General features: G+C 54.9%; 1 protein-coding gene across 7 annotated transcripts; it reads right to left on the bottom strand.

The window, feature by feature from the left end:
• Nucleotides 1–26524, bottom strand: TTF1 (transcription termination factor 1). 7 transcript variants are annotated; one of them, XM_062207315.1, is made up of 11 exons: nt 26483–26524; nt 20378–22444; nt 18989–19215; nt 16294–16479; nt 15722–15800; nt 13181–13311; nt 11498–11732; nt 7052–7141; nt 6026–6091; nt 3380–3465; nt 1–2210 (listed from the first exon to the last, which is right to left on the bottom strand). In XM_062207315.1, the coding sequence occupies exons 2-11, from the start codon at nt 22435–22437 to the stop codon at nt 2029–2031; spliced, it is 3342 nt and encodes a 1113-aa protein (XP_062063299.1). In that variant the 5' UTR covers nt 22438–22444; nt 26483–26524; the 3' UTR covers nt 1–2028. The 7 variants fall into 7 exon arrangements, 6 of the variants coding, with proteins under 6 accessions (XP_062063299.1, XP_062063300.1, XP_062063303.1 ...); XM_062207316.1 differs by lacking the exon at nt 26483–26524 and adding an exon at nt 24256–24379; XR_009867573.1 differs by lacking the exons at nt 1–2210; nt 3380–3465 and having other exon boundaries at nt 11505–11732.
• Nucleotides 26525–26647: the final 123 nt, after the last annotated feature.

Genomic DNA, 26647 nt, shown 5'->3' with positions numbered 1-26647 from the left:
ATTTATTAATTTATGAAAGCTTGCCAAGTCAGTATTGCAGATTTTATACAATGAAATTATATTTTTTGTTGAAGTCACAAATTCCCTGATGCTTTTCTGAGTGTCCCTTAGGGCCTCTGGGGAGGCGGTTAGGGGACGCCCACGGCCCATACTGCAGTTTGAGGCCCAGCTGCTCCACTTCCAGTCCAGCTTCCTGGGGAGGCAGCAGATGGTGGCTCAAGCCCTTGGGTTTCTGCCATTGTGCAGGAGCTCGGGGTTGAACTCCAGGTTCCTGGCTCAGCCTGGCCCAGCTCTGGGTACAGCAGGCATTTGGGGGGTGAGCCAGTGGATGGATGATGTCTGTATCTTTCTTTCTTCCAAATAAAACAAAACAAATTTAGAATGTCACTTAAATACCAAAACATTGGGGGTTATTTACTTGCGAGGCAGAGAGGGAGCGAGAGCTCCCACCTGCTGGTTCACCCCCCAGACGCCTGCAACGGCCAGGCTGAGGCGAGGGCCGAAGTGGGGAGCGGGGTGCCCAGTCCCAGTCTCCCACGTGGACGGCAGGAACTCAGCCATTCGAGCCTCGCTGCTGCCTCCCAGGGTCTGCAGGAGCAGCAAGCTGGAGTCGGGAACCGGAGCTGGGATCAAACCCAGGCACCCAGATACAGCACGTGGCAACGGACCTGCTGGGCCAACGCTCGCCTTGACCTCGCGGAGCAGCACGGGGAGTGATGGCGGCTCCCAGCGTCACAGCACAGGTCTGAGCCCCAGCTGCTCTGCTGCTGACCCGACTTCCTGCCAACGAACCTGGGAAGGAAGCAGGTGATGACCCAAAGGCTTAGGCCCCCGCCCACCCATGCGGGAGACCAGGCTGGAGTTCCTGGCTCCCGGCTTTGGCCTGGCCCAGACCTGCCTGCTGTGGCCATCTGGGGAAAGGACCAGTGGGTGGACGCGCGCTCTCTCTCTGCTCCTCTACTTTTCAAATAAATATATAGGTAAGCCTTCAAAAATAATACTTGCTGCAGGTTTTTCAGAAATCTTTTATTAGGTTAACGAGTTACTTTCTGTTCCAATTGAATGGATTTGAAATTCATCAAATATAGCTCATTTTCTGGCCCTGCCCCTAATTCTTCCTCTTATTAACATGGTGGATTACATTGGTGGGGTTTCTTTCTTATCTCTTACATTTTTTCTTTTTTTCCTTTGTTTTCTATTGCAGTGATGTGAACATAACACAGCTGTATCCACGTTAAAGGGGACATCTGTGGAGCAGGTAGCACATTCAGGGTTGGGCAACCACTTCCTGTCTGGTTCTCACCCACAAGGAAACGTGTCGACTGAGCGACTGCTCCCTGCTCGCCCCTGCTCTCGCCCCTGGCCTGCACCCACTGCTTTCTGTCTCTGTAGAGACGCCCATGGCACCACGCGGCACAGCTGGCTGGCTGTTGTTTGCTGCACCGGCGAGCACCTTCTCAGTCACGTGCTGGGACAGGACGTCCTAGGCGACAAACACCCACCCGTGAACACGGTGTCACGCCGAGGAGGGTGAGACGTGTGTGCCGTGACAGGTACGGGGCACCGAGACCGCTCTGAGGGAACAGCAGGTCCACACCAGCCACCACCGCTCATCCAACACCCACCCACACGGAAACCACCGGAAACACGAGGCAGAACGGCGCGCGGCACTGAAATGGTTAACTTTCCCATCTTTGCTGAGCTGGCACGGAATGAAACACTAAGACGTGACTCCACCCTTCGCTGCAATCAGGCAATTTTTGTTTTATAAAACTATGAGTTGTAATTATTTTCATACAAAATCATACAAAAATATAGGCTTTTCTTCCTTTTCACACTGCAACAAGTATTAGTAAAAACGCTAGTAAATTTTCAAAGCACCACAGTGGCAGTTATCACGTCACACCCCTTCCTCTGACCGGTGTGCAGGTTAATCCTAACAAAGGCCAACACTGAACGTCGCTGTGCTGACACAGCACGTACGGGAGACCCGCGGCTGCGGACAGGGACTGGACCGGCGGCCTCTGCTCAGCCCTGCTCCTCCGGGTCTTCCCCCTCACTGTCGTCGTCGTAGTAGAAGATGTCTCGGAACAGGAACACCTGCCTGGGGGCCGCGGGCGTCTGCGCTTCTTGGCCCTTTCTCGCCAGCTTCTTCTCTAACTTCCCTTTGAGCAGAGGTAGGCTGGTCTCGTAAAGGTAGTCGATGATCTCTAGGGAGGACAAACGGAATGCTGACGTCACCCGTCTGTCCCATGTCCCTTGTTGACGTCAAGAGCCCTGTGAATCCTGTCCCCAAGGCCCTGGTCTACTCGGCTTGCTCGCGCTGACTTGCTCGGTTCTCGCAGACTCTGCTAAGGCAGCCACTGCTTTAATCCCATTTTTTTTTTTTTTTTTTTTTTACAGGCAGAGTGGACAGTGAGAGAGAGAGACAGAGAGAAAGGTCTTCCTTTGCCATTGGGTCACCCTCCAATGGCTGCCGCACCGCGCTGATCCGATGGCAGGAGCCAGGTGCTTCTCCTGGTCTCCTATGGGGTGCAGGGCCCAAGCACTTGGGCCATCCTCCACTGCACTCCCGGGCCACAGCAGAGAGCTGGACTGGAAGAGGGACAACCGGGACAGAATCCGGCGCCCCAACCAGGACTAGAACCCGGTGTGCCGGCGCCGCAGGCGGAGGATTAGCCTAGTGAGCCACGGCGCCAGCCGCTTTAATCCCATTTTCCAAAGGAGGAAACCGTGGCACAGAGACACTAAGAGATTTGCCCCAGGTCACGGAGTTGACGGGATTCACACCGAGGTGTGCTGCCTGCTGCGCACACACAGGTGCTTTACCACGTGCCCCAGGCACAGCGCCACTCCAGGCCCGGACCCGGGAGCTTCCTACAGAACTCCAGGCCCTGGACTCGGCCCGCACGCCAGGGTTCTGTGGGTCTGCGACAAGGCGCAGGAACCCCCTCGTTTTCAGCCATTCCTCACGCAGCTCTGATGATGGGAGTTTGGGACTTACACATCTAAACCAGCCACAAATGCCAGCAAAGAGGGAACCGGGCGTTCCACACGCTTTCTGGAACAGTGTGTGTGTGTGCCTGTGTGCGCACACGTGTGCTGTGGGTGCAAGCATGTGGCACACGCACAGGCACACGTGTGCATGAGAGCACAGGCCACCAAGCCCAGCAGCACTCACAGGCGGGCAGTGACCGTGTTCCACGCGTCCCTTACTTCGCCGAGCACTGCGGGAAGCCCAGTCGGTCGGCACTGCCGTCGGCTCACTGCGTGACTGAGCAGCCGAGGCTGTAGGGGTTAGGTCGCTCGCCCACGCGACTCCACCCCAGCGCAGGCACCAAACGCCGCGTTCCTAACTCTGCAAACGCGCAGAACTCACCTGGGAAAGTCTTGTTCTGCCAAAACGGAACACAGGTGGCCTTCAGCCTATAAAATTTCGTTTGTACGAAAGACGGAGGAACGTCGCTTCAGAAAGGAAACGATACAGAGTTAGTGTCAGCTTAAAACGTCATCTCAGTACGTGTGCAGTAGTAGAAGACTCGGGCGAGCTCAACCAACAAGAACTTCTGATCCCGAACATGAAATCACGTGTCCAAAAACGTGTGTTAAAAACAGGACACACACGTGGGGCCGGTGCGGTGGCACAGTAGGTTAATCCTCCGCCTGCGGCGCCAGCATCCCATATGGGCGCCGGTTCTAGTCCTGGCTGCTCCTCTTCCTATTCAACACTCTGCTGAGGCCTGGGAAAGCAGCAGAAGATGGTCCCAGTACCTGGGCCCCTGCACCTGCCTGGGAGACCCGGAAGAAGCTCCTGGTTCAACTTTGGGTGGGCACAGCTCTGCCCATTGTGGCCACGTGGGGAGTGAACCAGCGGATGGAGGACCTTTCTCACTGTCTCTCCCTCTGTCTGTAACTCTGCATCTCAAATAAATAAATAAGATCTTTAAAAAACAAACAAACAGGATGGACACAATGAAAAGCCACTGTTCATCTGGTTAAGCACAGAGAGCTGGAAGGACAGGACGGGTTCTGTTTAAACTGAGACGGTCGGCATTACCGGCTGAGAAGACAAAGGGTACGGCAGCCAGCAGGTGCTGGGCCCCGCCCGCCTCGAACACGGCAACAGCGGGGCTTTGCGGCAGCTCCGCGAAACAGCTACTGCTCTTGTCCCTCATTTGGGGAGATGGGAAACCGAGGCTCAGAAACGCTGTCCGTGGCAGCACAGCCACCAAGGGGCACAGCCGGGCCTCCTGGTGGGTGGTGTGACCCGGTCCTGCCCTCCTGACCACCACGCCTGCTGGGCACAGCTGATACTCTACTCTGCAAGGCTCAAGACATGCATGCTACAGATGCTCTGGTATATTTTCAATTCATAGTACATTGCAGTTCACAAGAAGCGAGACAACGATGAAACCTGAAACTATTTTTTATTTCTTAAAGGAAAAATACGAACTTCCCGGGCAAGTTTTCTTAAGAAAAGCCTGGCTTTTTTCAGTATTCAATGACCCTAACGTAACAGTGAACCAGGGACGGTTTTATCCGCTACTGCAGACATGACGAGGACCAGACCCTGTCCACCTCTCTGCAGGGCGGCCGGGCACTGGGCTGGCTCAGTACAAGTGCTCCTGAGTGAGACCCGGGCCCAAACGCCAGGGCACTCTGGGCTGCCCCCTAACTCGCCTCGGAGCCCTAGTTTGCTCTAAGAAATGGTTCAGTAGGGCCTTCCGGGGACTGAAGCAGCAGGTGTCGGGAGTCTCAGCGTCTTACCCACATAAACTGTTTTCTTACGTCATTTCCCATGGACTTCTCAGGTTAGCAGGGGACAGCACTGTGGTGCAGTGGGTAAGGCCCGCCACCCGCCATGCCAGCATCCCACATGGGCGGCGGTCCTAGTCCTGGCTGCCCACTTCCGATCCAGCTCCCTGCTAACGCACTGATTCCCCTCAGTAATTAGACTGGACAAAGCGCCTGTTCTGGACGACTCACTGCCTCATCACTGAGGGAGATTATCCACCGTCCTCCTCGGCGGTCGCCAAAGGAATGGCGATGCTTCCTTGTTACAATTAGTTTCCCACTGGAAAACTGGAATGGAGAGGTAGGCCACAGGTGTGATGTACCTCCCAAAATCTGCTACTACCAAACACTTAGCTAAAATGATGTACAAGGCTCTGAGAGAGGAAAAAAGAAAAGGAAAAATGGAAAATGTATGCTTAGTTCCCTGAACATCTTATCTGCCTAGCAGCTCAAAGCCACCCCCTTTTTAAAAGATTTCTTTTATCTGAAAGGCAGAGTTACAGAGAGAGAGGGAGACACAGATCTTCCTTCGGCTGGTTCACTCCCCAAATGGCTGCAACGGCCAGGGCTGGGCTAGGATGAAGTCAGGAGATCCATCCAGGTCTCCCACACGGGTGACAGGGGCCAAGCACTTGGGCCATCTTCCTCTGCCTTCCCAGGTGTAGTGGCAGGGAGCTGGATTGGAAGTGGAGCAGCCGGACTTGCACCGGTGCTCACATGGGATGTCAGCGTTGCAGGTGGCAGCTTAACCCTCTGTGCTACAACGCTGGCCCCAGCTCAGAGCCTTTAACCACAGTTTGCCTTTAGTGGGCCTTTAGCCTAGCAGTTAAGATGCCTGGATCTACAATGGACTACGGATTTGATTCCGGCTCCTGACTCCAACTTCCTGCTGCTGCAGACCCTGGGAGGCAGCAGTGATGGCTCGAGTAACTGGGCTCCTGCCACCCTGTGGGAGACTGGACTGAGTTCCCGGGGCCTGGATTTGGTCTGGCCCGGCCCCATCTCCTGTGGGCATTTGGGGAGTGGACAAGTGGATGGGAGCTCTCTCTGCCTCTCAAACACTACATTTAAACAAATATGGTTTTTACTGTGCTAGCAAAGTCAATGTCTTTCAGCCATCATTTAGATAAACTTCTCTATGCAACATTAATCTCAGCCTTGTTCTTTAAAATCATTTATTAAAAGTCATCTCTACCTTTTAACTAGCTTAGTACTAAACAAATGGTCTTACCCTATGGCAGCAGCAAGATCTTCCCAGTCTATTTCATTAGAATCTTCCACATTTATTTCATACAACCTACGGAGGAAAAAATAAAAATCAAATCTTCACGCAAGAATCAGCATGACGGACAGCTCTGTGGACTCAGAACACAAAGAACCGGAAGGCGTCAGTGCCTTTATCCCCATTCCAGCTCCCTCATGCACGTGTGTGCGCGCACACACACACGCGCGCGCCGAGGTCTCAGTGAAGTGGGCGTCCCAGCCCCAGGGCAGCCCAAGGTCACTGAGCGAGAGCGCCAGACGTGGGCTCAAAGCCAGCTCCTCCGTGCTGGTTTCTCGCAGCACATCCCCAACTCTGCCCCGAGCTGAGACCCGGAGCAGCAGGTCCGCCCTCAGCACTCGCTCTGTGCTAACTGCTGCACGTGCACTAACACGCACAGCTCACGGTGGTGAGGACCCGCCCCAATCCACGGACAAGCCATGGAGCCGAGTCACCAGGTGGTGCTAATGCTGACTGGAGGCCTCCCGTGGCCCTGCCCAGCTATGCCACCTTTCCCGGGGGGAGGAGCTAGAGTCGGGAAGCACGCTGGGAACATAAAGCTCACGACAGGAGAATGAGGTGGACACAGTGGCTGCTGCGCTTCCTGTTCCGTGACCGGGGGCCCAGGTCTGCTGGATCCCGGGCTTCCTAAGACCCGCCCACGTCTTCCCTTCCTTGGAAGCCTCCACAGACTGCGGGGAGGACTCTGCAAAGGCTCAGGGCCAGCTCGTGCTGGGCAGGAGGGCTCTGTGTGAACTCCCCTCCGTCCTCGTAGAGATCTCTCCCCCACACTCACGGAGCACACAGAGCGGCACTTCCCGTTAGCCTCCCACCAACACGATGGAAACCGCGACTCGGAAAGGGGGGCTGCGCGCTCACAGTGACAGGCATGGCAAGTTCTGGATAACGGAGGGGAACCCCAGTCATTCCAGTGCAGACGCCGCTGCACCAGCTGCTCCAAGCCTGCTAGGAAGGCGTGCATTTCTGCTTCTCTACCTTTCGATGAGCTTGATCTTGGCCTGCAGGGCGTTCACGCCGCGGTAAATGTCCTGACCCTGGTTCATCCTCTTGGTTAGGATCTCGGTCCTACGTTAGAAGAAAGGAAAACCGGCTTTACTTTCAGCACAGCTTCTGTTAAAATCTCCCAGGTTTCTGTCACCTGACACAGAACTGGCACAGAACTAATTTCTAATTTGTCAGCTCATCTATGCAAGTATTTACCAACAACAAGAATACATCTAGTTTCTTTAAAAAAAAAAAAAAAGTGGAGGGGCAGGCACTGCGGCACAGCAGGACAAGCTGCCACGTAGGCCTGCATCCCATACTTGAGTGTGGGTGAGTCCTGGCTACTCCGCTTCTGCTCCAGCTCCCTGCTGACCACCGGGGAAGCAGTCCGGCAGCTCAAGTACTGCCACGCCGGTGACCGGGAGAGAGTTGCTGGCTCTTGGTTCCAGTCTAGTCTAGTCCCAACTGTTGTGGCCATCTGGGGAGAGAAAAGTCTTCCATATGTTGGTTCACTCCCCAACCAGTGGATGAAGATTTCTGTGTCTCTCTCTCTCTTCTTTTGCCTTTCAAATAATATACAGATCTTAAATAAAAATAAAAATCTTAGGGCCGGTGCTGTGGCGCAGTAGGTTAATCCTCCACCTGTGGTGCTGGCATCCCATATGGACACAGGTTCTAGTCCTGGCTGCTCCACTTCCGATCCAGCTCTCTGCTGTGGCCTGGGAAAGCAGCAGAAGATGGCCCAAGTCCTCGGGCCCCTGCACCCACGTAGGAGACCAGAAAGAAGCTGCTGGCTCCTGGCTTCAGATGGGCGCAGCTCAGGCCATTGCGGCCATCTGTGGAGTGGACCAACGGAGGGAAGACCTTTCTCTCTGTCTCTCCCTCCCGCTGTCTGTAACTTTACATCTCAAATAAATGGATAAAATCTTTAAAAAAAAAAATCTTTAGGTAATGCTAAAGGAAACCACGGGAAATGTATTTGTGACTGATCACAGGGCGGGTGGATGTTTCTCACCACGGCCAGCTCTTGGAACGCTGGACCAGACAGCTCCGTAAACGGAGAGACGACGTGATGGTCTCTCTAGTGCCCGACGCTAATGCTGAAGGAAACGGCTGACTGCAGGGCCCAGGGAGAGCAGCAGCTGAACACGTTACACACGTGCTGGCCTTCAAGAGGAACCCGGGCAGGGGCTGTGCTGCAGCAGGTCAAGCTGTTACTGCACGCCTGTCTTCACGTCAGGGCGACGGGGATGCAGCACTCTCCGCACCTCCCGTCCACTTTCCTGCTAACGCACACCCTGGGAGGCAGCAATCATGGCTCAAGCACTTCGGGTTCTGTCACCCACGTGGGAGACCCAGATCGAGTTCTGGGCTCCTGGGTTTGGTCCGGCTCAGCTCTGGCTGTTGCAGGCATTTGGGGAAGTGAACCAGTAGACAGAAGATCTCTCTTTCAAATAAACAAACAAAAAAAAAAATTTGTTAAGATTGATTTATTTGAGAGGCAGAGTTACAGAGAGAGGGAGAGACAGAGAGAAAGGTCTCCTGTTTACTGGTTCACTCCCTATGGCCGCAATGGCCAAAGCTGAGCTGATCCAAAGTCAGGAGCCAGGAGCTTCTTCCGGGTCTTTCACGCTGGGTGCAGGGGCCCAAGCACTCGGGCCATTTTCTGCTATCCCAGGCCATAGCCGAGAGCTGGACTGGAAGAGGAGCAACCAGGATTAGAACAGGCAGCCACCCCAGGCTCTGATGTGGAACGTGGGCATCCAGACACCAAGCTGAACGCTGCTCCTCTCCTTTTAAAAAATAATTAATGTGAACGGCAGAGTGACAGAGGGAGAGAAGGAAAAGGGAGAGAGAGAGAGAGAGATGGAGAGGGAGGTATCAAGATCTTTCATCCACTGTTCCACTCCCCCAGAAGGCTGCGACAGCTAAGGCTGGGCCAGGCCAAAGCCAGGAGCTCCACCCTGGTTCCCCACATGAGTGGCAGGGACCCAAACACTTGGCCCATCCTCTGTTGCTTCCCGGGGAATCAGCAGAGAGCTGGACTGGAAGTGGAACGGCTGGGACTCTGATATGGATGAGAGCATCACTAGCAGCGGCTTAACCCTCGGCCCCAGAATACCAGCTCCACTCCTCCTTTTTAACACTGACACATCCTCCTCCAGTTTAGGGTTGTAAACCCACTCTCTATTTAGCCTAAAATACATGGGTAGAAAAGACTCTGCTTCAAGGCCAATGCTGTGGTGCAGTGGGTTAATCCTCCACCTGCAGCACCGGCATCCCAGTTCGAGTCCCAGCTGCTCCACTTCCGATCCAGCTCTCTGCTATGGCCTAGGAAAGCAGTGGAGGATGGCCCAAGTGCTTGGGCCCCTGCACCCACGTGGGAGACCTGGAAGAAGCTCCTGGCTCCGGGCTTCAGATTGGCGCAGCCAATTGGGGAGTGAACCAGCAGCTAGAAGACTTCTCTCCCTCTCTCTCTCTTTTCTCTCTGTGTGTAACTCTGAATTTCAAATAAACACATCAATCTTTAAAAAAAAAAAAGACTGCTTCATGCACATTATACCCTTTTCCAGCCCAAATCTGATCCATTCTTTGTAGTTTATTTCCAAGTGTGTGACTTCTATTAAAATAAGTAAGGTGCAACAGGCTTGTAAGGTATGAGTGAACCAGCAGATGGGAGATCTCTGTCTCTCCCCGTCTTCCTCTGTCCCCCCGCCTTTAGAATGAATAAATCTTAATAAAGAAAGAGAGAGACACAGAGCGAGCTCCCTGCATCTCTGCTTCCTGGCTGATCATGTGACCCTGACATCCTCTCGCCTCACGAGATGCCCAGACCACTGGGGCCCCTGATCTTTGTGAACTGTAAAGTGAAGCAGATCTTCCCCCCTAAGTATCTTCTACTTTAGCTAACGTATCGAAGAGCTGACAAACGCAGTGCCCTCCTGGGTTCGGAAAAGCTGCACAGGCAAGGCTCACTGGACACGCTCAGGCCTGCACCTGTGTCCACGTGACTGCCGTGGCCTCACTTCAGACGGACCACGGGACCTGCTGAGCTAGAAAGCGCAATGAGACGCAGAGCTGTTACTGGGCACCAGGTCTGCGAGCTCTCTTCTGAGCATTAGGTTCACAATATTTTGTTAAACGCTGCAAACGTAACTCTTGTTTAACAAAAGAATTAGAGACCAAAGTTCACATTCTTTAAGAGGAAGCCACTCAGTGAGTAAGGGCGCAAAAGGGTAATTTAAATCACCTGCCGACGCCCTGGGGCTGGAGGTGATCACTCCTGGCACGTACGCTGTGGCAGTTACATTGTTTTTTTGATAATTTATTTATTTATTTGAAAGGCCGAGTTAGAGAGAGAGAGAGGTCTTCCATCCGCTGATTCACTCCCCGGATGGCTGCAATGGCCAGAGCTGAGCTGATCCAAAGCAGGAGCCAGGAGCTTCTTCCGGGTCTCTCATGCAGGTGCAGGGCCCAAGGACTTGGGTCATCCTCTGCCACTTTTCCAGGTACAGTATTAGGGAGCTCGATTGGAAATGGAGTAGGCAGGTCTTGAACCGGTGCCCACATGGGACGCTGGCATCCCAGGCAGTGGCTTTTACCCACTACGCCACAATGCCAGCCCCAGTTACACATTTGTAAAAATATTACCTTTGATTTTAACAAGAGGCAGAGACACTGAAAGACAGACAGACAGAGGTCCTATCTGTTCGTTTACTCCCCAAAATGGCCAGGCTGAACCTGGGAGCCAGTGACTCAATCCAGGTTTCCATGGGGGTGCAGGCCCCAACTATTTGAACAGTGCCTGATGCTTCCCAAGACCCACATTAGCAGGGAGCTGGAATCGGGGACGGAGATGGGACCTGAACCCACGGACATGTGACGCGGGCATCTTAACTGTTACATCAAATGCCTGCCCCATATTCTTTCCTATGTTTGCAAAATTTATCTGAGCAGATACAGACAGAGGGAACAGAGGGCGAGAGGGAGGGAGGGAGGGCGAGAGGAAGGGAGGGAGGGAGGGAGGGAGGGAGAGGGAGAGAGAGAGAGAGAGTGAGTGAGAGAGAGAGAGAGAGAGAGAGAGAGAGAGAGAGAGGGGAGTGTTTCTGGTTCACTCCCCAAATGCCCACAGTGGCTGGGGCTGGGCCAGGCTGACGCTGGGGGCAGGGAGCTCAATGCAGGTTTCCCACATGGGCGGCAGGAACCCAACTCCTTGAGCCATCGCGGTGTCTCCCAGAGTCTGCACTGGCAGGAGGCTGGAATCAGGGCCTGGAGCTGGGGCCTCTGATGTGGGACACGGGCGTCCTGACTGGCATCTTGGCAGCTAGGCCAAATGCTTGCCCCCACTTCCATATTCTCAGTAGCTCCACTCCCAGACCCACGGCCAGAGCCAGAGACCATCCTGGTCAAATTTATGTAAGAAACCTTAAAACTTACCACTTACTTTTACACTGCATCCAATTTCTGGTTTCCACTTTCGCTTCCACTTCTACCCAAGATATGCCCTTGTAGAGCTTTTCCCGAACAATTGACAGGCGCCTTTCAGGACTTTCCTGGAGTTTAGAATCCACCTCTTGTAACTCCTGGAGAGACATTTTCTTTAGAATCACTTCTTTGACAGCCTTGATTAGTTTCTGGGTTTCCGTCTTACTCCAAGCACCATGATTTATTTCTACAGACATAAAAGGACAGTCTTGCTTTTTGCTGCCAAACACAGTATTAAAAATGATAAATCAGATACTTCCCAGATGTGCCACAGGGCAGGATCTCAACTGCACCAGCCTACAACTGTCACACACGCTTACGTGCACAAATGAAACTGCCAAAGCAGTCATGGATTCTTAAAAACCAAAGCCCAAAGTTACTAAATAGTAAGTCTTTTCTCAATTTTTTTCTAACTTCAAAAAAACTACTTTTCCTGGTTCTGGGAGCAATGTCTCCTACATGAGATTGTGAGGACTGCAAATATTTACTGTATTAAAAAAGAAAACAGTGCGATGACTTATTTCGCCAACATGCCTTCCCCCAAGAGTTCCCAGGGTGACATGACAGCCCAGTAACTAACACCGTGTGTGACGATGATGGTGCCCGAGGACTTCAGAGGCCAGTGATCCATGCAGGCTGTCAAAAACCTCAGTGGTTCACCCATGATTTAGATGGATTAAAAAAAAAAAAAAGACTTATTTTATGTATTAGAAAGGCCATGGCTGGCCAAGAGCTTCTTCTGGGTCTCCCACGTGGGTGCAGGGGCCCAAGCACTTGGGCCATCTTCTGCTGCCTTCCCTGGAGTGTTAGCAGGGAGCTGGATTTAAGTGAGCAGCCAGGACACGAGGAGTGCCGGCATGCCAGCCCCAAACATCCAGATTTTGCTTCTCTGACATTCAAAGAACTGGCTGCACTGCTCTCCCCGCGTGGCCAGAATATGCAGGTCACCGTGCCACACAGTAACCCCGACTGAGGGCGATTTCTTAAAGAGCAGGTGTTGTAATGCGAAGACTTGAACCAAGGCCACTGTTTATGAAAGAGGAGAGAACGAGACCAGAGGTTTGGGAAAAGGCCCTGCCTGATGGGCTAAGTGGACGGCTGGCCTCCCTCCCACATCCCCCTGACCTCCCATGCCCACGTCCACCCACAGGGCAGCTTCCACGGCAGTTACATTTGGTATGAAAGCGACTGAAGCGAGTGGTGGAAATCATCCTTGTTGGTAAAAGCTACACGATTTCACCAAATACACATGAGAACATGAACTGAATTAGCAGAGGGAACAGCTTAAAAAACAACAGCGAGGGGCCGGCGCTGTGGCGTAGTAGGCTGAGCCTCTGCCTGCAGCACTGGCATCCCATACGGGCGCCGGTTCACTCCCAGCTGCTCCTCTTCTGATCCAGCTCTCTGCTTACGGCCTGGGAAAGCAGCAGCAGATGGCTTCGGTGTGGCCTAGCACCACCTGTTGTGAACATCTTGAGAGTGAACCAGCAGATGGAAGCGCTCTCTGTTGCTCCCTATTATCCGCCTTTCAAATACATTCTAAAATAAAAAATCCAGCGCTCTCAAAGGGGCCTGGAAACTTCTGGCCACTGGAAAGTTCTCATCGACCGCGGTGGGCCTGAAGCCCCCACTTACGGCTGCTGATCTGGGAGAACTTCAGGGCCACGGACAGGCTGCTCCGGGACACCATCTCACCAATCTTCTTCCAGTTGTTGCCGTGGAGGGTGTGGTATTTCTTCAGCTTCTCGGTATCTCTTTTGCTGTACCTACAAGAAAGGGGGAAACGCTTTACAAGTCTGAACCAGGAGGTTAAAAACCACACAGGAGTCCCCCACTGTCCACACAACACAAGTAATCAGCACAAGTAAATGAACTTTTTATTATCAGAAGGACAAACTTTTTAATTCTAAAAATCTCACTTCCCTACGAATTGCCACAGGTGGAAAATGCGACCTCGGCTGCCAACAGTAGTTTGCCAAGAGCATTGTGTGGAGTCCCGACTCAAAGGGCATCTCAGGGGATCTCTTACAGGGCCTGCTGACAGCTGGGCGTCTCAGTGGATCTCTTACAGGGCCTGCTCACAGCTGGGCGTCTCAGGGGATCTCTTACAGGGCCTGCTCACAGCTGGGCGTCTCAGTGGATCTCCTGACAGGGCCTGCTCACAGCTGGGCGTCTCAGTGGATCTCTTACAGGGCCTGCTGACAGCTGGGCGTCTCAGGGGATCTCTTACAGGGCCTGCTCACAGCTGGGCGTCTCAGGGGATCTCTTACAGGGCCTGCTCACAGCTGGGCGTCAGTGGATCTCTTACAGGGCCTGCTGACAGCTGGGCGTCTCAGGGGATCTCTTACAGGTCCTGCTCACAGCTGGGCGTCTTCAGTGGATCTCTTACAGGGCCTGCTCACAGCTGGGCCTCTTCAGTGGATCTCTTACAGGGCCTGCTCACAGCTGGGCGTCTCAGTGGATCTCTTACAGGGCCTGCTCACAGCTGGGCGTCTCAGTGGATCTCTTACAGGTCCTGCTGACAGCTAGGCATCTTCAGTGGATCTCTTACAGGGCCTGCTGACAGCTGTGCGTCTCAGTGGATCTCCTGACAGGTCCTGTTCACAGCTGTGCGTCTCAGTGGATCTCTTACAGGTCCTGTTCACAGCTGGGCGTCAGTGGATCTCCTGACAGGGCCTGCTCACAGCTGTGCAGCCGTGGTGGTGTGGAGGGAGTGCGGACCTCGGGGCGGGGGAGGGGAGCGACCTTCCTCCAGGGAGACTCCTTGTAGACTTTACAGAATCCCAGGCAGCGCCACTGCCGGAAGCTCAGGTGACACAGGTGACTGGGCTGGAGTCACACGGTGAGCAGAGTTCAGCCAATGCTGCCTAATTCACCTCTCGGCCTCTCAGAGCTCAAGCACATGGGCCAATGGTTGCTGGTCTTTTTTTTTTTGGGGGGGGGGGGGGGTTCTGGGAGGAGCTGATGACTTCCTGCTTATCCCTCTGTCCCTGAGCAGATGGGCACAGTGCTTACCTTAGTCAACACTCCACCTATCTGTTTCTTTATTTTTATTTATTTATTTTTTTAATTTGACGGGCAGGGAGAGTACTCCCACCTGCTGGTTGGCTCCCCCAAGCCCCACAGGAGCCAGAGCTGGAGCCAGGAACCAGAAACTCCATCCAGATTTCCCACATGGGTGGCAGGGACCCAATCCTCGAGCCATCAGTGCTGCCTCCCAGTCTGCCCTGGCAGGAAGCTGGAGTCAGGAGCCGGAGCTGGGAGCTGAACCCAGGCACTTGGGGGGAGGTGGCAGGCATCGTAACTGACAGTCTCAATGTCTGCCCCACATGTTTTTAAATTTGGAATGCCGGAAACACAGGACAGGTAGGCATTTTGTTTGGGAACCAGGGCGGCAGGACTGATAACCACGTTAAGCTCTCTGCACAACACTACTGAATTGCGGTTACAGGATCAAATGCTAGTGGCTGACCTGCACCTTCCAATCTTTAGCGAAGACCCAGGGAATGACGCTGAGTGTGGAGGGAACACCCTGCCGAGAAGGAATGTCTGGAGCTTACTACGCAGCAGAGCCACAGGAGCGAGCTCACAACATAGTGGAGGCAGAGAAGACGTGCGTAACAGAGAAGCAGGCAGGCTGTGGAGAAGCTAAAGGCAAAGTGTAAGAAGCAGAGGATGCACGAAGGCATGCACACGAAGTTCCCTGAACGGGCCTCGAAGACGTGCACCTGACCACGCACGCTGGTCTCCCACAGGACTCCTTGTGCTTTTCACTTCTCATCTACTGCTGTGGCTATGTCGATTTTTTAAAAAAAATATCAGTTTATTTGAAAGGTAATTAGAGAGAGGGAGACCTTCCATCCACTGATTCGCTCCCCAGAATGGCCACAACAACCAGGCCAGGCTGAAGTCAGGTGCCTGGAACTCCATCCGGGTCTCCCATGTGGGTGGTAGGAGCCCAAGTACTTGGATCACCTTCTGCTGCCTTCCTGGGCACATTGGTAGAGAGATGGATAGAAGCGGAGTGGCTGGGACTGGAACTGATGCTCATACGGGATGCTGGTGTCGCAGGCGGCAGCTTCACCAGCTGCGCCCTAATGCTGCCTGAAATGTCAGTTTTTCGTGTCAGCAGACTAGAGAGAAGTTCTGCTTCGAGCTACTGAGGCCTTTCCTTACCTGCCTTTGTAATTGTTGACATCGAACATCTTCTTTGCTCGGTAGTACACGAGCTTCCAGGGCCGGGCGATACCCTTACCTACAATCAGAGGAAAGTGGTCAGTGTGGCAGGAGCCACTGTCACATCCTAAGAGGGACACAGCACAGCCCCTTAACAACACTAACTGTCCTAGACCTCGCGCCGGGGCGGGGGTGTCACCGGCCTCGCAGGAAGCTCTCTGGGGCTGGGGAGCAGACACACACATCACCAGCTCCTTGGGGATTTCTGCAAACCAGACATTCCGTACTCAGGGGCTCCAGGGGCTGGTGAACTCGATGTGTGGAAGAGACCCTTAGAAGCCAAAGTAATTTCACCAGAGTTTGGATTGCAGGCTCGGGAACAGCATTGTGGGGGTCCCAGGCTGCCGGTTCTCTGTGAGATGAACACACAGCTTTCCAGAGCAAGCTTCTCTCAGCCCACTCTAAGGATGGAGTGCTCCCGGTGGGGCCCGCTCACTCGCTCACACACACACACACTCACACACACACACACTCACACTCACAGGGTGAAAAAGCGCCGTTTCTCAACTCACCGATGTGCACTCGGAACGCGTGTCTTCTCTTTAAGCTGGTGATCCTGGCCTTCTCCTCTGGGTATCTGTCTGCGTGTAGCAGCTTGTCTGCACTCTCAATTCCCGTCAGCGACAGAAATTCCTCCACGTTTTTCTCTAACTGCTTGTTCTCCTTCACAGAAAACTTGCCAAATTTAATAGCGACACCTAGGATTCAGAGGGTTGGGGACAGAAAGTTATGTCAGTAACGCTACGGATTCTTCCACGAGAAGTCAGAACCCCAGGGCCACGGGCGCCGCCCTGCTGGTGCCCTGACACTCACTCTCCCCATCCCCCTGGGAGACCGACCTTTCCTTCAGAGGTCAGCCCAAGCCACACCCTCTCCCCCCAGTCCTTCCTGGCCACCCTATTCCCCACGATCTGTCCTGCTTCATCAATGTTTTTAAAACACTTATTAGAAAAATAACACACATATATATATTTATTAGAAATTCAAGTAGCATTGAAAGAAAAGTCCACCAGAAACTGCCCACGGGCATTAGCCTGGTGATTAAAACGCCACATCCCACACTGGAGTACCCGGGTTCAAGTCCCGGCTGCACTTCCGATTTCAGCTCCCTGCCAATGCACATCCTGGGAGGCAGCTGGGTCAGCCATGTTAGAGACCTGGATTAAGGCCCTGACTCCTGGCTCCAGCTCTCAGCTGCTGCAGGCACACGGGGAGTGAAGTGGGGGAGGGAACGCATTCTCTCTCTGCCTTCTCAGGGAAACAATACATAGATACAAGAAGCCCTGCTTACTGCCCTGTCGGCTCGCTAAGGCTGCTGGGAGCGTGCAGGCTGACACCTACTCCTCAGGCTGCGCCCCGGGGAGGGGACAGGGCTCAGGGCTCCTCCTTCTGTCCCTCCGCAGCACTCACAGCTCCCCAGAGGCAGCACGCAGCTACGTGATGACAGCACGTTCTTAACGCTTTGTTTGTCTGTCTGTTTTTTAGAATTTATTTATTTGAAAGGCAGAGTTAGAGAGGGAGATGGAGACACACACACACACACACACATGCGCGCGCGCAGAGAGAGAGAGAGAGAGAATTGAGATCTGTCCTCTGGTTCACTCCCCAAATGGCTGCATAGATCAGAACTGGGCCAGGCCAAAGCCAGGAGCCAGGAGCTTCTTCCGGGTCTCTCACATGGGTACAGGAACCCAAGGGCTTGGATCATTTTCCACAGGGAGCTAGCTCAGAAGTAGAACTGGGGCCAGCACTGTGGCGTAGTGAGTAGAGCCTCCGCCTGCAAGGCCAGCATCCCATATGGGCACTGGTTCAATTCCCAGCTGCTCCACTTCCGATCCAGCTCTCTGCTGTGGCCTGGGAAAGCAGTAGAAGATGGCCCAAGTGCTTGGGCCCCTGCACCTGCATGGGAGACCTGGAAGAAGCTGCTGGCTCCTGGCTTCGGATCGGAGCAGCTCTGGCCATTGTGGCCAGTTGGGAAGTGAGCCAGCGGATGGAAGACCTCTCTCTGCCTTCTCTCTTTGTGTAACTCTTTCAAATAAATAAATAAATCTTCATAAAGTAGAGCAGCCAGGACCTGAACCAGCGCCCATATGGGATGCTGATGCTGCAGGTGGTGGCTTCACCGGCTGCACCACAGCACCAGCCCCTCCCAGGGCTGTTTGTAAAACATTTTATGAAATGCATACTCGACAGCTTCAGCCCAGAATACACCAGTAAAATGGGGTCATTCGCTACCGCTCTATAGGCTGTGTGCTGTGCTGTGCTTATTTTCCTGAACTAATCTCTTCAACCTGTTTAATTCCACAAAGCTAATGCTTCTCATTTTACTTTGAGTTTATTTTCATTTTATTGGAAAGGCAGAGACAGATGGAGAGGGAATCTCCCATTTGCTGACTCACTCTCCAAATCGCCAGGGTTGGGCCCTGCTGAGGCCAGAAGCCCAGAATTCAGCCCAGGCCTCCCACCTGGGTAATCCAAGTCCCTGAGCTACCACCTGCTGCCTCCCACAGTGGGCAGTAGCAGGAAGCTGGGACTCGAACCCAGGCACTCAAATGCGGCCTGCAGGCACCCTCAGCAGTATCCTGACGCTGCGCCCAGTGGCTTTATCTAACATGTACCGCTGCCTCCTTGCTTTGCTTTTTCCAAAGGCCCCACACAGAGACACTCAGAATATTTGCTCATTGAGGTACGCGGCCTTCAACCTGCAGCTGATTCTTAGACCCAGCAGCTTCCAGGACATTCTTGCAACACAGTGCAATCAAGGAGGCCAAGGTGGCCCCTCGAGACCACGCACTATAGCCAGCTCGCCCTCAGAGGAGTCTCTTGGGGAAAGAAGCTGGGCCTCGCCCAAGGTGATGATGTTAATCTGAGGATGTGTTAGTTACACTCTGGTTGTTTGTTTCTGCTTCTGTATCTTTATCCTCTCCAGTGTCTCAACTAACCTCACTGCCTCCTCTTCTTCCACACTGATCTCCCAGTCTGGGGATGTCTGGCCTGTCTGGCCCCGTCCCTTGCCTTCTTTACTAGAAATCGGGCAAGAAGGAAAGCAGGCGCGTCATTTTGCGAATTTCAGAACTCAGACACGGCGCCTGGTAGGACAGAGGAGCTGCAAGCAGCTACCGGACGCTTCTGGGGCGTCAGCAAAACCCAGGTCATCGGCGGAAGACAAGTCACGACAACGCAGCCAGCAAGGTGCCGCCGGCTCACCTCGGGCCTTAAACTCCCGGAAGCGCTCCAGGTCATCCCGGTACATGCGCTGAACGGTCGCGGGCGCCCTGCGCTGGATGTCGGGAATGAACTCTCGGAGCTGCTGCACGGCGTAGTCCAGGTCCACCTCGGGGTCCCGCGCGTCCCTCCCGGCTCCAGGCGAGCAGCTCTCGCCAGGATCAGCAGCCGGCTCCCAGGTAGCTTCCTCTTCATCTGCAGGTTCGAACCTGGGGGGTGATTGACACCCACACATCATTGGACCCAAACAGCTTTTAAACTCTTCCTAAAACAGCTCTGAGACTGCCAGTGGTAAAGCTGGATGGGACCTGGGGATGGATTCAGCCCCGGGTTTCCGAGCCCCGCGGTAACCCGACTGGCCCGGAGTTAAGTCAGAGGCAGCCAGGGGCTGTGTGGGCCTGTGCAGCACTTGCTCACCTTGTTATCTCTTTGTTAAGAGCCGGAGTTCTAACGAGGGAAGCTCTCTTCTGCCCCCACCAGACTCAGGACACGCCTCCCCCAGCCTCTCAGGGAGGGCAGCTTCACACTACACTGGCTACCAGCTTAGTTACACCAGCGTTCACCTGTGACTGTGCTTAGCGATGGCCCCAGCGTTCCTCTCGCTCAGCTTCCTTGTACCTAATTCAGTTCACCCCAAACGCTCTGCCCTATCTCTACTCTCCTAGCACATTCGAGTCTATCAGTTAACTTCTCAGATAACACGGGATGGAAGGCACCAGCTTTCAAATGGCCCACAGCCCAGTGGAAGTTCATCACAGCCCTAGCATACACCTGCCTCACCACCCGTGCTCCAAAAATATTCCCGACAAGCTGGCACAGAGGATGCGGCGGGCCTGCGGGCCCAGAGATAACCGTCACCACCCGAGGTGGCGCCCTGTCCCGTGACTTTTCTGTGAAACAAGATAAATGGAAAAGTCACTTTGTAAAAATGGGGAGAGAATTGGACTGAGACCCAGGAACTGTGAAAGTGGTTAAAACAAAACAAAACAGTATACTCAAATGACATTTATATAAATAATGAAACCTAAATTCTTATGTTAGGGAGAATTCCTTTTTTTGCTAGTCTGTAGCATTCTAAGTGTTACATATCTAGTTATCCCTCCAGCTGTAAGAATCCAGACAAAGGTAATTTTGTGGGTCTTTAAAATGGCTTTTAAACATAAAAATTCAGAGCTGAGCAGCTCTGGGGGAAGTCGTATCTGATCACCCTGTTTCACACACGAGGCGCTCACACCGCCTGCTCGGCCCCGTTACTCGGTGTGCCACCGTGCACAGTGACGCCCAGCCCACCGGTTTCTGCCACTCACTGCACCGGTGCTGACCAAGAGGCGGGGTCAGGCACACCCGGGAAGGCACGCGGCCGCGCCTTACCTGTGCACTGCTTCCACACGTTTCCTTTCGGAGCGGGCCTGGGTCTTCTCCTCTCGCGGCCTGTGTTTCACACGTCCTCTGCCCGTGGCACCGTCACCCTGGGGGGACTCAGCCGGCGCCTCCTCAGAGTCCCCGGTGGGCCGTGGAAACCCGTCGCCGGCCGCTGCCGCACCGCCCTCGGAGCTGTGCTGCTTTTTCTTTGACTTTTTCTTCCCCCTGCTGGGCGCCTGGACCCCAGTAAGGGCATCACCGTTTTCTGCCGTCCCGGCCTTGCCAGCTGCTTTCTTCGGCCTTACAGGGGACGCCTCCCCAGGACGCGCAGGCTCGGCAGGTGCCTCCAGCTGCAGGTTCCTGCGCTTCTTCTTCTTTCTCTTCTTCGACCTGTGCTTGCTCACAGAGCCTGGCAGCTCTGCACCTTCACCATCCGCGCTCGCAGGAGACAGGGCACCCTGCCCCTCTGACTCCGCATGGGGCAGCGTGAGGCTCGCGTGCCGGCTCCCCTGGCCAGTGTCGGGGGAAGCAGCTTCCCTGGGACGGTCTTTATGCTTTTTCCTCCTGACTTTGTGATGATGGGCATGCGCCTGGGGAACTGCACACAGAGCTTCTGCTTCCTGCTCGGACACTGCCTTCTTTCTCCCCTTGTTCTCTCCAGCGCAGACGGAATCCTCGTCCCGCTCCCGGGCTGCCTGCTTTCTCCCCTTGTTCTCACCAGCGCAGACGGAATCCTCGTCCCGCTCCCGGGCTGCCTGCTTTCTCCCCTTGTTCTCTCCAGTGCAGACAGAATCCTCGTCCCGCTCCCGGGCTGCCTTCTTTCTCCCCTTGTTCTCTCCAGCGCAGACGGAATCCTCGTCCCGCTCCCGGGCTGCCTTCTTTCTCCCCTTGTTCTCACCAGCGCAGATGGAATCCTCGTCCCGCTCCCGGGCTGCCTTCTTTCTCCCCTTGTTCTCACCAGCACAGACGGAATCCTCGTCCCGCTCCCGGGCTGCCTTCTTTCTCTCCTTGTTCTCACCAGCGCAGACGGAATCCTCGTCCCGCTCCCGGGCTGCCTTCTTTCTCTCCTTGTTCTCACCAGCGCAGACGGAATCCTCGTCCCGCTCCCGGGCTGCCTTCTTTCTCTCCTTGTTCTCACCAGCGCAGACGGAATCCTCGTCCCGCTCCCGGGCTGCCTTCTTTCTCCTCTTGTTCTCACCAGCGCAGACGGAATCCTCGTCCCGCTCCCGGGCTGCCTTCTTTCTCCCCTTGTTCTCACCAGCGCAGACGGAATCCTCGTCCCGCTCCCGGGCTGCCTGCTTTCTCCCCTTGTTCTCTCCAGCGCAGACGGAATCCTCGTCCCGCTCCCGGGCTGCCTTCTTTCTCCCCTTGTCCTCACCAGCGCAGACGGAATCCTCGTCCCGCTCCCGGGCTGCCTGCTTTCTCCCCTTGTTCTCTCCAGCGCAGACGGAATCCTCATCCCGCTCCCGGGCTGCCTTCTTTTTCCTCTTGTTCTCACCAGCGCAGACGGAATCCTCGTCCCGCTCCCGGGCTGCCTTCTTTCTCCCCTTGTTCTCACCAGCGCAGACGGAATCCTCGTCCCGCTCCCGGGCTGCCTTCTTTCTCCCCTTGTTCTCTCCAGCACAGACAGAATCCACGTCCCGCTCCCGGGCTGCCTGCTTTCTCCCCTTGTTCTCACCAGCGCAGACGGAATCGACACCCTCCCTGAAACTCCTCCGTGTGTCCCCGACATTTTCTTTGTCCACAGGGCCCTGTGCGGCACTTGCTTCCTCGCCCGCCCCTAAAGCGCTGGTTTTTTTCCTTTTATGTTTTTTGGTTCTAGGGGCGGCCTCCTCAGTCCCCTCCCAGACTCTGGATTTCTTCAGAGGAGGAGAAAGGAGACGGTCGGAATCCTGTCTCCGCTTCTTGCTCTTGGTTAGCTCGGGCTGCCCGCTCGCCAGGGCCGAGTCGCCGAGCCTTTCACGGCAATGCTTCTGATGGCCCTCCTTGGACGTGCAATGCTTTTTCTTTTTCTTTTTCTTGGCAAGAACCGGCGTGCGGATTTCAAATCTGCTCGACTCTGCCTCCATTTTATTCCTGTAGGGAAATGTGACAATAGTTTACTTTTCCACGTTAGACGTCAGCCTCAAGGGAGGGAAAGCACAGCAAAATGAAGCTGTATGAGCCTGCGTCGCGATTATGTTACACGACACCAATGACACCGCTAGAAGTGCACAGGAGGGGCCGGCGCTGTGGTGTAGCAGGGTAAACCTCCACCTGCAGTGCCGGCATCCCATAAGGGCGCCAGTTCAAGTTCCCACTGCTCCATTTCCAATCCAGCTCACTGCTAATGTATCTGGGAAAGCAGAGGAAGATGGTCCAAGGGCTTGGGCCCTTGGACCCACATGGGAGACCCAGAAACAGCTCCTGGCTTCAGCTTGGCCTAGCCCTGGCCATTGCGACCATTTGGGGAGTGAATCAGTGTATGGAAGATTTCTCTCTCTCTCTCTCTCCTATCTCAGCCTTTCAAAAAATAAACAAATCTTTAGAAAAAAAAAAAGGGTTTTATTTATTCGAAAGACAGAATTACAGAGAGGTCTTCCATCCATCGGTTCACTCCCCAAATAGATGCCAACAGTTGGAACTGAGCCGATCCGAAGCCAGGAGCTTCTTCCAGTCTCCCACGCGGGTGCAGGGACCCAAGCACTTGGGCCATCTTCTGCTGCTTTCCCATGCGCATTAGCAGGGAGCTGGATCAGAAGTGGAGCAATCGGAACTTGAACCGAGCCTATAAGGGATACCTGCATGACAGGCCAGGGCTTTAACCCGCTGCCCCGCTGTGCTGGCCCCTAAGTTTTCTTAAGACTGTCACATCAGAACTGAGCTAAGGGCACTAGTCACTAGGTGTGTCTTAACAATGGGGACATGCTCCGCAAAACGTGTCACTAGGGGGTTTTGAGTAGCAGGAACATCAGAGCGCACTTACACCACACCACACAGTGCAGTAAATCACTGGATGTGGCCTCTGACCAAGAGACGAGGAAGCTCAGGAGGCGAGCTGCTGCCAGCATGACACGCCACACTGTTGTGCAGCAGAATCTTCGATGTAATGGCAATTCCATCACAATGATCAAGACTATGGCACAGCAAGCAGAGAGCAGCAACACGGTCATTTTTATCATCACCAGGGGATAGAAGCTGTTCCTAATGCAAGAGCTTCGCTTTTATACAACTGGCAGTGGCACATCATCACACAATCGTGAGCAACCTGTTACTATTTTACGACTGTTACAACATCGGCCACCGCTGTGGCACGGTAGGCTAAGCCTCCGCCTGCAGCGCCAGCATCCCATTCGGGTGCTGGTGCGAGTCCCGGCTGTCCCACGTCCTATCTAGTTCCCTGCTTATGGCCTGGGAAAGCAGTGGAGGATGGCCCACATGGGAGACCTGGAAGAAGCTCCTGGCTTTGGATCAGCGCAGCTCCGGCCGTTGCAGCCACTTGGCGAGTGAACCAGCGATGGAAGACCTCTCTGTCTCTCTCCCCCTCCCTCTGTAACTCTGCCTCTCAAGTAAATAAATAAATCTTCAAAAAAAAAAAAAAAAAAAAAGAAACATGCCGTGGTGGCAGGAATTTTTCAGGTACGCGACCATCGTACAGGCCCGTCACTGACTGAAATGTTCCGTGGTGCCTGACTGCAGGAACAGAGATGGATCTCACAAATGAGGCGGTGAAAACACCACGCCTTGGCAAACACCATACTCCTCTCCGTGCTCTGTATTGCTTCTGAACTCGCGAGATCTTTACTGGGCTGTGTAAAATCACTGCACGGTTCAACAGCCAAAGCGGCCTGCTCTTTCCTACACGGCACTCGCGTTCCGGTCGGCACTCGCGTTCCGGTAGCACTCACGTTCCGGTCGGCACTCGCGTTCCGGTCAGCACTCACATTCCGGTCAGCACGTGCTATTTCCACTAACAGCAGGTCCCACAGATGCCGTCCCGGGGATCCGCAGGCTGGGTCCTCAGCACACCTGCTGCAGAGGGCGGCTCTAAGGACGCCTGGCCTGGCCTCCACAGGGCAAGTCCCTCACCCCACTGGGCTCCGCCTCGGCCTGGCCCTGCAGGGCACCCGGCTGGGAGCTCCCACAGGAGACGCAGAGAGACGTGTGGGGACTTCAAGGTCCCTAGGTGGCAAGAATGTGTGCCGTAAGTTGTCTGTGTGCTCAGAGTGTCTAGCAGACTGTATCACGCACCACCCCAGACCCCGCACCTGGCCTAACACCTGGCTCGTTAGAGGAGCTTGCTAAATATTTTCTGAAAGAATTAATGTTTTCTGAGAACAGCTGGAGACAGAACTCACAACTGGGCAGACGGGCACCACCGTAAACACTTGGTTCAGGCCCCACCGCGGTTGGGCGCTGGACACTGCCCCGCGGCTGAGCTGTTTCTTGAGGTTCTGTTGGTAGACAGCAGACGCTAGCCACACGAGGCTACTGAGCATGTAAGGTGTGGCCAGGCCACAGTGTGCTCAAACTCTAAGATACACACTGGAGTTTTTTTTTTGTTGTTGTTGTTGTTGTTGTTGTTGTTGTTTTTGACAGGCAGAGTGGACAGTGAGAGAGAGACAGAGAGAAAGGTCTTCCTTTTGGTTTACCCTCCAATGGCCGCCGCAGCCGGCGCGCTGCGGCGGCGCACTGCGCTGATCCGATGGCAGGAGCCAGGTGCTTCTCCTGGTCTTCCATGGGGTGCAGGGCCCAAGCACTTGGGCCATCCTCCACTGCACTTCCGGGCCACAGCAGAGAGCTGGCCTGGAAGAGGGGCAACTGGGACAGGATCGGTGCCCCGACCGGGACTAGAACCCAGTATGCACACACTGGAGTTTTTAAGAAGTTTTTACTGAGAGGCAGACACACACACACCCCAGGCACACACACTGCCCATCCACTGGCTCACTCCGCACATGCTGCCTGGGCTCGGCCAGGCCAAAGCAGGGAGCCAGGAGCTCAATCCAGTCTCCCACGCGGGTGGCAGGGACTCCGGCCACCTCCCGGGCTGTGCACCAGCAGGAGGCGGGAATCAGGAGCTGAGCTGGGACCCGGGCATTCCAACACGGGAAGGTCGGAGGCGATGAGTTAGCCGCTACGCCAAACGCCCACCTTCACGCTGCGGGTTTTGAAGACTTAGAACGAAGGAGGAGAAATACCTCATTGATAATTTTTACATGTCGATGTAACGTCGAACAACAGCCTGGGCACTCCTAATTCCACCTGATCCTTGGAAGGTGGCCACTAGCAACGCGACATGCACATCTTCGGCCAGCATTGCTGCACTTCTCCACGGTTCTTGAAACAACGGTTTAACAGCTGCATACGTTCTACCTCCCTCTCTCACTTCCGGCAGACACGGCAGACCAGAAACCCGCTGCGCACCAGACCTAGCATCTGGGGCCCTCGTCTCCCTCCCCCTGCCACAGAGGAAGTGGCCAAGCTTCGCCCGCAGGGGCCGTCCCTACCCGGGCTGCCTGCCGCTGTCAGCCTCCCCAGCACGGACGCCCTCCCATCGCCAGTTTCTTATACTGGGGGGGGGGGGGGGGGGCTGCAGCCGGCTTCTCATCCCGCTGTCCCACCCAGCTATCCACCTTCCTCCCAGGCGGAACAACGTGCTTCCGGTTTTTTAAAGGGACAGGGAGAGTGGGAACGTGGAGGAGAGGGAGGAAGAGGGGAGACGGGGATGGGCGAGGAGAGCGCTCCCAGGCACCTGCTCACTCCCGGGGCCAGAGCGGGGAGCAGCCGTCCCCACCCGGCGGCTGCCCCGGGGCCCCACGCTCACTCCCCGCCTGCCCGGGGCGAGCCCCAGCCTGGGCCCGGACTCCCTCCCAGCCGGAGCCCCCGCTCCGTCAGCCAACGGCGGAGGAACCAGCCACAGCGACCCTTCCGTCTCCTCTCCCCAGACACCTCGCCTCGGACCCTGAGGCCGGGCCTGGGCCGGCAGCGAGGACCCCGTGGCCAGAGGCCGCAGGCCAGGGCCGGCCTCCCGGGACAGAGCGGACGTCGCCGCCGCTCCTCCAGTATATGCGCGCTAATCAAAAGGAGAAAGAAGAAAACCTCAAACAGCCAAAAACCGCGCTTTCCACGTACCATCTGAGCGAGCCGCCACCTTCCTTCCAACCCGGAAGTGCTGCGCTGGTGGAAGCGGAAGTACTGCGTCACTTCCGTCCCCCGCGGCGTCGCGCTGCCATGGCAACAAGGGTGCCACGGTGGGGGGGGCGCCCCATGGTGACTCATGCGCAGTCGTCTGCCCAG

Source organism: Lepus europaeus, chromosome 12 (assembly GCF_033115175.1).
Source record: "Lepus europaeus isolate LE1 chromosome 12, mLepTim1.pri, whole genome shotgun sequence".
Lineage (NCBI taxonomy): Eukaryota > Metazoa > Chordata > Mammalia > Lagomorpha > Leporidae > Lepus > Lepus europaeus.
The sequence above is the reverse complement of the archived record's forward strand: the minus strand, read 5'-3'. Positions and strand labels throughout refer to the sequence as shown.

What these genes read in the sequence shown, in the direction of transcription:
- TTF1 (XM_062207315.1), bottom strand. Translation starts at nt 22,437, where the DNA reads ATGGAGGCAGAGTCGAGCAGATTTGAAATCCGCACGCCGGTTCTTGCC. An exon ending in CGTGTGGAAGCAGTGCACAG is followed by an intron (nt 19,216 to 20,377) that starts GTAAGGCGCGGC and finishes ATCACCCCCCAG; the next exon opens with GTTCGAACCTGCAGATGAAG. An exon ending in GCAGAACAAGACTTTCCCAG is followed by an intron (nt 2,211 to 3,379) that starts GTGAGTTCTGCG and finishes TGTCCTCCCTAG; the next exon opens with AGATCATCGACTACCTTTAC.